The 15,702-nt window shown below is 43.1% G+C and overlaps 1 protein-coding gene across 1 annotated transcript in view; it reads left to right on the top strand.

Annotated features, from left to right (window-relative positions):
• LOC137371394 (ras-related protein Rab-30-like) overlaps positions 1-15,702 on the top strand; it is a 76,535-nt gene that overhangs the window by 43,254 nt on the left and 17,579 nt on the right. The window contains 2 exon segments of the mRNA XM_068033919.1: positions 11,810-11,873; positions 11,876-11,992. Coding sequence (XP_067890020.1) covers positions 11,810-11,873; positions 11,876-11,992 — 181 coding nt within the window.

Genomic DNA, 15,702 nt, shown 5'->3' with positions numbered 1-15,702 from the left:
CGGTTGACTCTGAACTATCATCTGAAATGGCTTGGCAAGCCACTCAGTTGTATCAAAACTGCTACCGAAAAGTCTAAAAAGAATAAAACAGGATGGGCCACCCGACGTTGACCTAGGCACTGGAAACAATAACCAAGGCACAACCTGCCCAGTTGGCCCTGCAAAGACAACCTCACACAAACAGCTGGGGACTTGAGGTAAGGTTGGGAGAGTTGTCCCACAGATTAGTCAGGCAAAAGCCTGACATAGTCCTACGTTCAGAATTATAACTTGCAACCAATGACTCAGACTCCTCCATCACCATCTCTGGGTATGTCCTGTCCCACTGCTGCCCTCCCTCAGCTGATAAATCATTGCTCCTCCATGTTGAATACCACTTGGAAGAAGCTCTGAAGATAGCAAGGGCACAGAATGTACTCTGGGTGGGGAACTTGAATGCCCATCATTGAGTGGCTCAGTAGCACCACTGCTGACCGTGCAGGCTGAGTTCTGAAGGACATATGTGCCAGACTGGACCTGTAGCAGGTGGTGAAAGAACCAACAGAGGTTAAAAACCTACTTGAATTCACCCTCATGAATCTACCTGTCGCAGATGCATCTGTCCATCATAGCATTGGTAGGAGTGACTACTGCACAGTCCTTGTCAAGACAAAGTCCTGTCTCCACACTGAGGATACCCTCTAACGTGTTAAATGGGAGAGATTTAGAACACATCTAGCAGCCCAAAACTGGGCATCCATGAGACCCTGTGGGCCATCAGCAGCAGCAGAATTGTATTCAACCACAATCTGTAATCTCATTGCCAGGCATATCCCCCCCACTCTAGCATTACCATCAAGCCAGGGGATCGACCTGGTTGAATGAAGAGTGCATGAGAGCATGCTAGAAGCATCATAAAGTATACCTCAAAATGAAGTTCCAACCTGGTGAAGCTCCAACACAGAAAGCAGCATGCAATAGACTGATCCCACAACCAATGGATCAGATCAAAGCTCTGCAGTCCTGTCACATCCAGTCATGGATGGTGGTGGATAATTAAACAGAGGAGGAGGCTCCACAAACATCTTCATTCTCAACGATGGGGGAGCCCAGCACGTCAGTACAAAAGTCAAGGCTGCAGCATTTGCAACCATCTTCAGCCGAAGTGCCAAGTGGATGATCCATCTCAGCCTCCTCCTGAGGTCTCTAGCATCACAGATGCCAATCTTCAGCCAATTAATTTCACTCCGCGTGATATCAAGAAACCATTGAAGGCACTGGATTCAACAGCCCATAGGTACTACTGAAGACTTGTGCACCAGAGCCAGTTGTGCCCATGCCAAGCTGTTCCAGTATACCAGACAATGTGGAAAATTCCCCAGATATGTCCTGTCCACAAAAAGGTGGACAAATCCAATCTGGCCAATTCCTGCTCGCTCAGTCATTTGATGGAAGGTGTCATTGACAGTGCTATCAAGTGGCACTTACTCAGCAATAACCTGCTCACTGATGCTCAGTTTGGGTTCTTCCAGGGCCACTTGGCTTCAGACCTCATTGCAGCCATGGTCTAAACTTGGACAAAAGAACTGAATTCAAGAGGTGAGGTGAGAGTGACTGCCCTTGACATGAATGCAACATTTGGCCGAGTGTAGCATCAAGGAGCCATAGCAAAATTGAAGTCAATGGGAATCATGGTGAAAACTCTCCACTGGTTCAAGACATACCAAACACGAAGATGGTTGTGGTTGTTGGAGATCAATCATCTCTGTTCCATGACATTGCTGCAAGAGTTCCTCAAGTAGTGTCCTAGGTCCAACTGACTTAAGCAGTTTCATAATGATTTTCTCTCCCATCATAAGGTCAGAAGTAGAGATGTTTGCTGATTGTGCAGTGTTCAGTATCATTTGAGACTCCTTGGATGCTGAAGCAGTCCTTATCCACATGCAGCAAGATCTGAACAACATTCAGGCTTGGGCTGATAAGTGGCAAGTAACATTTGTGCCACACAAGTGCCAGGTAATGACCCTCTCCAACAAGAGAGAATTTAATCATTGTGCCTTGACATTCAACTGTATTACCATTGCTGAATTCCCCCACCTTCAACAGCCTGAGGGTTACCATTGATCAGAAACACAACTGGATCAGCCACATAAATATTGTGGCTGCAAGAGAAGGTCAGATGCTGGGAATTCTGCAGTGAGTAACTCATCCCCTGCCTCCCCAAATCCTGTCCACCATCTACAAGGCACAAGTCAGGAGTGTGATGGGATACTCTCTACTTGCCTGGATGAGTGTGGCTCCAAAAACGCTCTAAGCTCGACATCATCCTGGACAAAGCAGCCCATTAGATTAGCACCCCATCCCCCACCTTAACCATTCACTCCCTCCACCCACTGGTGCTCCGTGGTAGCAGTGTGTATCCTCTGCAAGATGCACTGCAGCAACTTGCCAGGCCTCCTTCCACAACACCTTCCAAACCGTGACCTCTACCAACTAGAAGAACAAGGGCAGTAGGCCCCTGGGAACACCACCACCAGCAAGTTCCGCTCCAAGCCACACACCATCCTGACTTGGATCTTTTATCGCCATTTCATCACTGTTGCGTTAAAAGCATGGAACTCCCTCCCTAATGGCACCATGGGTGTACTGCTTATACCAGATGGACTGCAGCAGTTCAAGAAGGTGGTTCACCACCACCTTTTAAGGGCAGTTGGGGATGGACAACAAGTGCTGGCGTTGGCAGCGATGCTCACATCCCATGAATGAATATAAAAAGGCACTGAAAATGTAAAATTATTTTTGTGGAGCAGGATTGGAATCGTGACACAATGTCAGACTCCAGACTGCCTGATTTTGGCCTGGGCTAAACTCAGGGAGCTGTATTGGGATGCCTGTTTGGTAATCGCAGCTCACTAATTCAATCTATATGAGGCTTGGGCCTCATCATGGCTTTAGCTACTTGCTGCAATTTGTCAGAACATTATACTTCTGCTGGTGAGACTAACACAATAACTCACTTGGTACACTCCAGTTTGTTTTTAAAACACAATTGTGACAGGTTATTTTTCAACAGATTCAAGAGAGGCTATGAGCTGGCTGAAAACTGGTTCCAATGTTTGGTTTTGAACAATATTGATCCCACCTCCAGAGTGGGTATTGGAATGTGGGTGGTTACAAGAATGGTGATTCAAGTGTTTAAGCTTAGATTGAACTTAGTTTAGGACAATAAAAACAAGAAATGCTGGAAATACTCGGCAGGTTTGGCAGTATCTGTGGAGAGAGAAGCAGAGTTAACGTTTCAGGTCAGTTACCTTTCTTCAGAACTGACAAATATTAGAAATGTAAAAGATTTTAAGCAAGTAAAATGGGGGGTGGGACAAGTGGTAACAAAAGAGAAGGTGGTGATAGGGCAAGGTCACAGCGAATAACTGACCAGCAGATCATGGAACAAAGGCAAACGGTATGTTAATGGTGTGCTGAAAGACAAAGCGTTAGTACAGAGAGGATGTGAATAGACTGTAAGGCACAAAGCACTCCAAGCACAAACATTTAAAAAAAAAAAAATTTTAATTTAAAAAAAACAGCAACAGTGGGTAGGCACAGTAGAAACAAACTAAACACACTTAAAAAAAAAAAACCTAAAATAAAATAACCAAATAAAAAAGAAAAACTAACTAAACATAAAAGGCGGTGATAGGGGAGGGCCATCATGCTCTGAAATTATTGAATTCGATGTTCAGTCCAGCAGGCTGTAGTGTGCCTAATCGGTAAATGAGATGTTGTTCCTTGAGTTTGCGTTGATGTTTGCTGGAACACTGCAGCAATCCCAGGACAGGTGTGAGAAACACATCTGCAGTATTTTTTATTTTAGTTTAGGACAAACTGGTTAAAAAGTGAAGAAAGGGAATGGAATGTTGCAGTTGAATCGGATCTGGCCTTTCTCCTCTGGGATTTTCTTTGCTGGCTGTAGGGGTCCTATCTGAAATGCGTATAAATTGCCTCAATCCAATTCCTAAAGGGCATGTAGCACTAATTGTCAATAATGCTTAAAGCCCTAAAGATGTCATGGAGAGATTTCAAAAGAAGGGTAAGTATTTTAAAATCGCTGCATTGCTTAACCAGGAGCCAATATAGGTCAGGCACAGGGTGATGGATGAATGGGACTCAGTGCAAGTTAGGATATGGGCATCAGAGTTTTGGCTGACCTCAAGTTTTTGGAGGGTAGAATATAAGAGACTCGCCAGGAATTCATTGGAATAATCAAAGGCATGGATGAGAGTTTCAGTAGCAGATGAGTTCAGGCAGGGATGAAGTAGGGTGATATTACAAAGGTGAAAATAAACAGTCTCCGTGATGGTACGGATATTTGGTGGGAAGCTGACCACGGGGTCACATGTGACAGCGAGGTTGTGAGCAGTCTGGTTCAGCCTTAGCCAACTGCAAGGAAGAGGCATGGAGTCGATAGCTAGGGAACTGAATTGTAGTGGGAACCGAAAACAATGCCTTTGGTCTTCCCAATATTTAATTGACTGAAATTTCCTTCATTTCAGTGCTGAATTTCAGACAAGTTGTCTGATAATTTAAAGACAGTCAAGGAGTTGACCGGTGCTGGTGAGGTAGAACTGTGTGTCGTCAACATATATGTAATTTGGATGATGTTGCAGGGAGCAGTATGCAGATGAGAAATAGGGGGCCAAGGATAGATCTTTGTAAGATACTGGAAGTTATGATGCAGAAGTGGGAAGAGAGGCCATTGTAGGCATTTCTCTGGCTACAACTGCATAGATAAGAAAGGAACCAGGTGAGAGCAGTCCCGCCCAGCTAGAAGACAGTGGAGAGGATGTGTGGTTAAACTTGTCAAAGACTGCAGATAGGTTGAAAAGGACAAGGAGGGATAGTTTACCTTTGTCAGTCATTTAAGATGTCATTTGTGACTTTGATCAGAGCTGTTTCGGTACTGTAGCAGGGGTGCATGCCTGATTAGAGAGACTCAAACATGGAGCTCCAGAAAAGATGGGCACGGCTTGGGAAACAACAGCATGTCCAAGAACTTTGAAGAGAAAATGGAGGTTGAAGATGAGAACTAGCGAAACCTCTGTAAAGTGAATTAGGATGAGGGCACCTCAGGGACTTGAATGTGTAACCTTCTGGTCAGAAATAAAATCTTTTACTACCTTAGCAATTAAACTGTTTGTGGTATATCTCAATGTGGTTGTTCTCATCAAGTTAATTTTTAGGTACAGATGATGAAAACTGTCTATAATCTTCTTAATAAAATGTTTTTAGTGTATATAAGCTGTGTGTAGCAAATAAAAATGTATTATAATTGCTGTGGTTCCATCTTTGACATCAAACTGCCTTCTGTTTGTTTCCAAAAGCTGATCATTGTCATTACAGGTGTAACCACGTCAGTCTTCTAATAATTGCTGATATGATAGTGTGCCTGAAAAGCTAACACTTGTCAAAATGAAATATTTCACTGACAAACTAAGCAGCCTTATAGGATTTTGTTTTACTAAGTATAGACTTTGGGGCCTCCAATAGAAGGCTGCTCAAGGCTGTTTTTTCCCTTCCGTCTGAGTTTTTAATGTGCATCATTGGTGTTGGGGCCACTCTAGGGGATTAAGCATTTTTCTTTGGCGTGTCTTTGTGTGTTTCAGCATTATATTTTTTTGATCCTTGGCATTTTCCTCATTTTCTTTTTTTTTTCTCCTTTTTGCCCCTGTCCCTCTCCCCACATGTGTTCCCAAACTGTAAGCACAATATAGAATCATAGAAAAATGAATTTTAGAATGTTAAAGCACAGAAGGAGGTCTCTTAGCCTCTACAAAAATGCACAAAAACACAGTAACACAAACTGTAAGCAATATGTGCAAGGAATTTTAAACTACCAGATTACTAAAAGAATGCTTAATTCAAAGCAGAATAAATGAATAACAAATTTAAACAGTGTGTTCTGCTAAAAAGGGACAATTATCTGGCATTCTTGTCGGTGAGAAACCTACTTCGGTAGTAACAGACAGCACCAGGAAAGAAAGAAAAGCAAGTGCAGCTTTCATAGTATTCTGATGCAATTGTGAGAAGAAACTTTTGTATTGATTTGGAAACATATCTTCTGTCTTTATTTGTGGAACCTTCTACTTGTCACTACTACTACTCTTTCATTTTCAAACTATAAAGGCCTGCTTACAATCCGACCCGCGCCTGACCTGACGACCAGTTAACTTGCCTTCCGTTTTTCCTTTTTTGTTGCTGATCTGCACAAGTAAAATAACCGTGAAAAAAACATCTTTCTAGTCAAAAAATTACATTAACAGTCGAGCCACTTACCTGTGATAGAGCAAGTGCAAACTGACGTGACCCGAACCTGACCGATGTCGTCGGGTTCGGATCGGGTAGCAGGCCTTTACTTCAGACCATTATTTACAAAAGAAAAGCAAAAAACAAATTCTAACCAACCAGGACCCTTTTCTGCTAGAAATTAGTCAAAATATTTTGACTAGATCCTGTGTAATGACACTGCTCACCAGTGGCGCAGTGGTTAGCACCGCAGCCTCACGGCTCCAGCGACCCGGGTTCAATTCTGGGTACTGCCTGTGTGGAGTTTGCAAGTTCTCAGTGTGTCTGTGTGGGTTTTCGCCGGGTGCTCTGGTTTCCTCCCACCATCAAAAGACTTGCAGGTTGATAGGTAAGTTGGCTGTTATAAATTGCCCCTAGTAGAGGTAGGTGGTAAGGGAATATAGGGACAGGTGGGGATGTTGTAGGAATATGGGATTAGTGTAGGATTAGTATAAATGGGTGGTTGATGGTCGGCACAGACTCGGTGGGCTGAAGGGCCTGTTTCAGTGCTGTATCTCTAATAAAAAAAAAATAATAATCAAAAAATGTGTTGGACTGATGGGTACAATGTGATGGGATTCTCCACATAATGAGCTGCTAAGCCCATTGGAAGATCCATCAAGCAGAGGCCAGGAGCTGCTTCTATACAGAGATCAAAAACTGACTGTCATGTCCTCTTTTGCACTTCCTAGCAGCTGGCTAAAGAGCAGCATTGGTACTGGCCATCTGCATATCCTTTCAATTGAGGAATGCTGCAGGGCCCAGAGGATACTTAAAATAAAAGTTTACTAAAAATAATATATTATCACCATTGTATTTAGTCCGTAGTCAACTTATTTTTTTGTTGTATCAGGCAATGTGGACTTGAGAAAATAGAGGTAGGAGATCAAATGATTCTTGCTTTAAACAATGAGGCAGTTTAAATTTATGTAACTCTTTCTACCTAATCTTTTCTTTCCACCCACACCGGCCCCCCCCTTCCACTTGGTATAACTAACGGGGAGCCCAAGTTGCACTTCTGTGTCATTTCAGTATGTGCTTCTGACATGAGGTTCTCTGCTGTTAGTGTATACTCAGAAACTTATCCCCTTCAGTGTAATGGAGCAGTAAAGTTTGGAGGTGATGAAGACAGTTTTAGCCTCAGGTGCATTGATGCTGAAATGGGCAATGTACAAAAGGTAGAAATAGTAGGTCTTCATGATGGATATGGAGTCAGAAACTCAGCTTGAGGTCATATAGGACACAAAGGTTGCAAACAGTTTGTCTCAATTGAGCCAATAGTCAGGGAAGGGATGGAATCGGTGGTGAGGATACAGAGTTTATGGCAGGGATCAAAGATGATTGCTTTGGTTTACCCAGTGTTTAACTGAAATAAATTGCAATTTATCAAACATTGGATATCAAGCAAGCAGTCTGACAATATAGAAGCAATGGAGGAGTTGAGGTGGATGCTGAAGAACACACATGTGAAAGCTGACCCAAAGTTTGTGGATGTTATTAAGGAGGCAGCATGTAGATGAAGAACAGGCCAAGGATGGATCCTTGAGGCTGTGGAAGTAACTCAGTGGGGCAGGAAGAAAATTCACTGCTGAAGATGCTCTGACTATAATCAGGTAGGAACGGAACCAAGGAGGAAATCCCGCTGAGCTAGACAACAGAGGAAAGGTGTTGGAGGAGGGTGGTGTGCTTGACTGTGTCAAAGGCTGCAAGGAGGGATAATGCACCATAATGGATATCATTTGTGACATTGGTTAGGGGCATTGTGGCAAAGACAGAAACCTGATTGGAGAGATTTAAACCAGAGATCTGAAGGATAGCATCCCCTGATCATGCAGCATTTTCTCAAGTATCAGCCTGGATTTAGTTTTCTGATTCCAGGCTTGGTTTTGAATGCACGATGTTCTGGCTCAGGGAGAGTCATACACTGACCCATTTATTCCTACTCTCTCTTGTTTTCTGTCTGTTAATCAATCTAGGCTAATATACTACCCCCAATCCCAAGAGCCCTTATTGGGAGCATTTCAGGGTTTTTTTTTTAGATTAGATTAGAGATGCAGCACTGAAACAGGCCCTTCAGCCCACCGAGTCTGTGCCGACCATCAACCATCCATTTATACAATCCTACACTAATTCCATATTCCTACCACATGCCCACCTATATTTCGCTACTACCTACCTATACTAGGGGCAATTGCTAATGGCCAATTTACCTATCAACCTGCAAGTCTTTGGCTTGTGGGAAGAAACCGGAGCACCCGGAGGAAACCCACGCAGACACAGGGAGAACTTGCAAACTCCACAAAGGCAGTACCCAGGATTGAACCCGGGTCGCTGGAGATGTGAGGCTGCGGTGCTAACCACTGTGCCACCTCCAATGAGTTAGTGACCATAACTCTTAAGATTTAAGGTAGTTATGGAAAAGGACAAAGATGGACTGGAATGAAAGGTATTGAGTTGGGGGAAGGCTGATTTCAATATGATAAATAGGATCTGGCCAAAGTGGACTGGGAGCAGCTACTTCTAGGAAAGTCTAAATCAGACCAGTGGGAGTCATTCAGACAGGAATAGTGAGATTTCAGGGCCAACATGTTCCCGTAAAGGTGAAGGGTAGGACCAATAAGTCCAGGGAACCCTGGATGTCAAGGGATATAGAGGATTGGATAAGGGTAAAAAAAGGAGGCTTATGGCAGATTCAGAGGGCTGAAAACGGTGGAGGCCCTAGAGGAGTAATGAAAGTGTAGGCGGGTACTTAAAGTAATTAGGAATGTGAAGAGGGGGCATGAAAAAACACTGGCGGGCAAGATAAAGGAAAATCTCAAGGCGTTTTATAAGTATACTAAGGTGAAGAGGATAACCAGGGAAAGAGTAGGGCCCATTAAGAACCAAAGTGGCAATCTGTGTGTGGAGCCGGAGGACGTAGGTGAGGTTTTAAATGATTACTTTTCATCTGTGTTCACAATGGCGAAGGACGATGTGGGTGTAGAGATCAGGGAGGAGGATTGTAATGTACTTGAACAAATTAGCATTGTAAGGGAGGAGGTATTAGTGGTTTTAGTGGGCTTAAAAGTGGATAAATCCCCAGGCCCAGATGAGATGTATCCCAGGCTGTTATGTGAGGCAAGGGAGGAGATATCAGGGGCTCTGACACTAACTCTCTAGCCACAGGAGAAGTACCAGAGGACTGGAGGACAGCGAATGTACTACATTATTCAAAAAGGGTAGTAGGGATATAGCAGGTAATTAGAAGCCAGTGAGTTTAACATCAGTGGTAGGGAAGCTATTGGAAAAAATTCTGAGGGACAGGATTAATTTCCACTTGGATAAGCCGGGATTAATCAAGGATAGTCAGCATGGCTTTGTCAGGGGGAGATCATGTCTGACAAATTGGATTGAATTTTCAAGGAGGTGACTAGGTGTGTAGATGACGGTAATGCAGTTGATGTAGTCTACATGAACTTCAGTAAGGCTTTTGATAAGGTCCTGCGTGGGAGATTGGTCAAGAAGGTAAGAGCCCATGGGATCCAGGGCAATTTGGCAAATTGGATCCAAAATTAGCTTAGTGGCAGGAGGCAGAGGGTGATGGCCGAGGGTTGTTTTTGCGATTGGAAGCCTGTGACCAGTGCTGTACCGCAGGGATCGGTGCTGGGACCCTTGGTAGTTAGTGTACATTAATGATTTAGACATGAATAAAGGATTTGCAGATGACATGAAAATTGGTAGTGTTAAATTGGTGGTAAATAGTGAGGAGGAAATCCTTAGATTACAGGACGATATAGATGGGCTGAACAATGGCAAATGGAATTTAATCCTGAGAAGTGTGAGGTGATGCATTTTGGGAGGACCAACAAGGCAAGGGAATATACAATGGATGGTAGGACCCTAGGAAGTACAGAGGGTCAGAGGGACCTTGGTGTACTTGTCCATTGATCACTGAAGGCAGCAGCACAGGTAGATAAGGTGGTTAGGAAGCCATATGGGATATTTGCCTTTATTAGCTGAGGCATAGAATATAAGATCAGGGAGGTTATGATGGAGCTGTGTAAAATGTTAGTTAGACCACAGCTGGAGTACTGTGTACAGTTCTGGTTGCCACACTATAGGAAGGATGTGATTGCACTGGAGAGCGTGCAGAGGAAATTCACCAGGATGTTGCCTGGGCTGGAGCATTTCAGTTATGAAGAGAGACTGGATAGGCTAGGGTTGTTTTCCTTAGAGCAGAGAAGGCTGAGGGGGGACTTGATTGTGGTATACAAAATTATGAGGGGCATAGATAGGAAGAAACTTTTTCCCTTAGCGGAGGGGTCAATAACCAGAGCGCATAGATTTAAGGTAAAGGGCAGGAGGTTTAGAGGGGATTTGAGGAAAAATGTTTTCACCCAGAGGGTGGTTGGAATCCGGAACACACTGCCTGAAAGGGTGGTAGAGGCAGGAACCTTCAACATTTAAGAAGTATTTAGATGAGCACTTGAAATACCATAGCATACAAGGCTACGGGCCAAGTGCTGGAAAATGGGATTAGAATGGATTGGTTTGATGGCCGGCACGGACATGGTGGGCCGAAGGGCCTGTTTCTGTGCTGTATAACTCTATGACTCTATCTGATGCTTTTTGAAAATCCAAATACAGCACACCCACTGGCTCTCCTTTATCTACCCTACTAGTTACATCCTCAAAAGAAAACTCTAATGGGTTTGTTAAACAAGATTCCTTCCTTAAACCTCTCCACCCATCTCTTTGGCCACTCTAATGTAACCTTCATCTCACTGTCCATTTTTGTCTGATTATGTCTCTGTGAAATGCCTTGGGGCATTTTCTCTGCTCAAGGCACTATATAAATGCAAGTTATTGTAATATACTACAGCATGCAAGTAAGACCTTGGTTTAAGATCATCTAGCACTGATTTAGAAAGAATATGGAATTTCCTGTATCTGCTAACACCACTAAAAGCAGATTAACTGGTTATCTGGCCAAATTAATAACCTGCATGTGTGTATATGCTTTTTCAAAAATAAATCCTGATGCTGGTATATTTGAACGGGAACATGTGATGTTGTGGAATGATGGGATCCAGAGTCGATAATCCACTCTGCTAAGAAGTCATTCTGAGACACCCTTCTGTGGTGAAGTGCTGAACATAGGCCTGATAACTCCCATGCTGGGAAAGCACAGTATTTTTGGGGGGGGTGGTGGGGGATGGGGAGGGGGTGATGCTGGGGATGGGGGACAAGAAGGCAAAGACATTCAAGTAAAAATTACTTGTAACATAGTTTGAATCTGCAAAGGAAAATTGTAAAACAATGGGGGTGATTTTAACTTTTCCCACTCAGTGAGAAACTGATTGGATTGGGTTGGCTTCCTGTTTACAGCCCACAACAAAATCTGACCCAATCCTATTAACTCTATGATGGGTGGGTCAGGTGAAAATAAGGCCCAAAGTTTTCACATCTTTTGCAGTGATTCATTTGATTTTTTTTTTCTCCTGTCCCATAGCTCCAGATTTGGGATACCGCTGGACAAGAACGGTTTCGATCCATCACACAAAGTTATTACCGCAGTGCAATGCCTTAATATTGACCTATGATATCACATGTGAAGAATCTTTCCGCTGTCTTCCCGAATGGCTCAGAGAGATTGAGCAGTATGCTAGCAATAAAGTTACCACTGTTTTAGTTGGTAAGTAGGAAGAGCAGTGCCTGGAATTTATCGTCTTTAATAAGGCAATAATTGTGAGCCTTAGTTTTGTTTATTTGTCCTTTTGATGTGAGCAAACCTGCATTTGTTGCCTTGAGAAGGTATTGATGCATGTTCTCCTTGAAACACTGCAGTCCTTCTGATGGTGTTCTCACAATGTTGGGGAATTCCATGATTCTGACCCAGTGACCCACAGAGTAACAGTGATATACATCCAAGATATTTGCCAGTACTGATGAAGGGTCACTGACCTGAAATGTTAACTCTGCTTCTTTTTCCATAGATGCTGCCAGACATGCTGAGTATTTCCAGCATTGCCTTTTTTCATTTCAGATTTCCAGCATCTGCAGTATTTTGCTTTTATATATTTTATTACATCCAAGACAGGGTGGTGTGTGTCTTGGAGGTAGAAGTATTCGCACAACATTTTTCTTATGTTGCTGAGATCACAGGGGAATGAGTTATTATTGAAATAACGTTGGTGTGTTGCTGCAGTGAATCTTGTATATTGTACATACTGCAGCTGCACTCTGCCAGTCCTGGAGAGGGTGAATATTAATCCAGGTGCAGGGGTAGAAATTAAGTATTCGATCACACTTCTGACTTTAGCGTTGTAGATGGAGAGACTTTGAAGGGTCCATCAGAGTATTCAATCTGTGTCCTGCTCTTATAGCCGAGATGTTGCTATGGTTGGCTCAGTTCAGCATCTGGTCAATGGTGATGCCCAGAATATAGATGGTTCCATTAAAGGCCATGGGGAAGGCATTTTCTTGTTTGAAATGATCATTACCTGGCACTTATGTGACATGAAATGTTGCCTGACACATATCGGCCCCAGTCTGGATATTATGCAGGTCCTGCTGTTGGCTGCTTTGGCTGGTTTCAATATCAGTGGAATTGTGAGTCGAACTGAACACTGAAATTGTCAATGAGCAGCCCCAGTCCTGCAATCTATAATGTTGATTCAGGTTATGCTGGGGTTGGTTTTAGGGTTAGCAACTGTGGTTGGAGGCATTGTTGAAGGTTTGTTAACGTGATATTGTGCGTGCATGGCCTCCGGCCATGTGATGTCCAATCACATGACACCTCTTCACAAACTTGTACAAAATGTTATGGAATATTGAACCAAACTGCACAAAGGGCACTCCTCCCTAAACTCAGTTCAACACCAACATTTCTAAATCAATTCCTGAGCTCGTACTTGATACAGGAAAGTTTTCATAGAATTGTAGAATTTGCAGCTCAAGGAGGCTATTTCAGTTTCCAGTGATGGCACACTCTCCTGGAACCCCATTTTCCTCCACCAAATCATTTTTATACACCGACCTTTCATACATTGCATTCTGTTTGAGATGAAGTTTTAGTCTCAACTTCAGTACCCACATTTTGTGAAGTATCGCGTTGTTTAATAATGCTCTGTTCAAAAACTTTCGTCCTACCCTTCCCTTTCCGGTGAGAATCTTTTAGTTTCCGTTTCCTAATTTCCCATTCGCCCATCACTGCTGCTCCCGCTCAGCACCTTGCTACTGCTGCCTCCAGCCCTGTGGGAAAGGCTGGGCCCACAACCATCCCAACATTTTCATGCCCACCCAAACGCGCTGCCCCCCCGCCCCACCTCACAACATAAGTCCCAATCCCCCAACCACTAGTTCCCTTCTCTCATATGACCTCCCGTTCTCAGGTCTTCGTTCCCCAATTCTTCCCTTGATTTCCATTCTTGCCTCAATTTTCCCCAGTCTCCTTATCCTCCCCCTCCCTGATTTCAGACCACCCCCAATTTCCAGCCATCTCAAAAACCAACGCATGCGATTCCCAAGCCTCCCGATTCCCTACTGCGCTCCATGTGGACCCGGCTCTCTGTGGCGATGGTCAGGGTAAGTCACCGAGCTTGAGACTTTAGTAACAGCCTGTGACTTCATTTTGGGGGTGGGGGAAGGGTATTGCATGGCAGCGAGGAAATTTAAACAGCTGATCTGGGCTGCTCGGAGGGTTGGGAACCCTGTTTTGTTTTGGGTTTGATTAAACATGGCATTTTGACAGAGGTTTAGACTGATCGGAAGTTGCAGGCCTTCCTCCTTTATTTCTTCATAACAAGTTTGAATAGACTGTGGTGTGAAGGTATAACAACATTGTTAAAAGTACTCTGAATAGATTGCAGTTCACATTCCATGACTCTATTGAATTTTCTTTACCTCTGATCCTCCCATAGACTTTCCAGTTTCCTGTTTTGATGTGAATACAGTGAATCTGTGGTTGACAGAAAATTGGCCAATTTGTGTAACCACATTTGCATTTCTTGCCTTCCCCTTCCTTAGTGCTGGGCAGGTGGGAGAAAAATCCCATTGAAGAAATTGTTTCTCACTTGAGATTGTCTTTTTTAGAGTAATGTACTTCCATTTTTTTTTTACTGTTATCTGAAAATTCCTGCCTGTTGGGGACTGGCCTAGCTGTGTTAGGATACTGTGGCAAGAGTTCCAGCAAAAGTTATTGATGTATTGGCTGGAAGTGCCACAGGGAAGGTTGTACAGTATTGCTTGGCTTGTACTGCCAGCATGAGTGCCTGAATATATAACGTTGTATTATCAATGCTATAGATTTACTGAAATGTAAAGGGAGAAAAAAAAAAGAACTCAGTTGGCAATGGGGATTCCTACTTGTGAAATATTTGTGGTTTTCCCATCAATTGCTTCAGATTTCTGTGGTTTGTTACGACCGAGACAGGAGGAGTGCACTGCCTTCCTCTAGTTCCACTTCTCCACAGGTCACAACATATATTTAAATGTTTACCCAGTTACTGATGCGACCAATTATATACTCTTATTTTTATTTCAGAATAAAATCCACCAACCAGGTTTCTTTAATAAATAACAAAATGATTAATTTATTATAAAACAAGACTTATCCAGTAAAGATGCAAAGCTTTAACACACAGATTGAAATATGAAAGTTCCCTTTTAAAGTTAGCCTCCCCCCACACGCGCACGCACACACACACACACACGCCGTTTAAAGAAAAAGAAGTTTTATCTGCAGAGATCTTTTTACAAAAATGACAAAACAAGTATTTGGCCAAATACTTTTTACTTCTTGAAGGAAAAGGAGAAAAAATGGAATGATATCAGTTGTCCCTTTACTTTGGTGTCCCAAATACACAAACGGCTGTCGCTGGGATCTTTTTGGAACAGTTCCCTTCAGGCGACATCGAGGAACAGTCTGGCAGGCTTTCCAGGAGAAATGTCGCATCAGGGGTTTCAGCTATCATGCACTGGAATTTGCAGGGTTTATCCGAGGTGGAGAAAGGATGAACAGATCTCTTTTAGCAGGCTGACTTCCGAGTGACTCAAAACAGTATTTAAAATGAAACCAACTTTTGACCGCCATAAATCTTTCCATGTCACTTCTTCTCTTGTAAACAACTCCCATAGTCAGAAGGCACCTCTTGTTTACTTAGCTGAAGACATGTAACTTCCAGCAAGTGTTTATAAACAAAGTCCTTCCAGTGACTTTTTTAAAAAAAAGTCCAGTATTTTTGTAATCACTTCAGTCCTCCAAAGGAATCAATCTTTACAATCTTCAACGACGAATACTCAAAAAATATTTTTAAAAATAGAAACACTTTCATAACAGGTTGAAGATGTAGTGTCTGACTTCTCTATCTGGCTTCTCTATCAAAAATGCTGATGTTTTTGCAA

This window comes from Heterodontus francisci, chromosome 6 (genome assembly GCF_036365525.1).
Source record: "Heterodontus francisci isolate sHetFra1 chromosome 6, sHetFra1.hap1, whole genome shotgun sequence".
In the NCBI taxonomy this organism is placed as follows: Eukaryota; Metazoa; Chordata; class Chondrichthyes; order Heterodontiformes; family Heterodontidae; genus Heterodontus; species Heterodontus francisci.
Note: the sequence above shows the minus strand (reverse complement) of the source record. Positions and strands in the feature narration are given on the sequence as shown.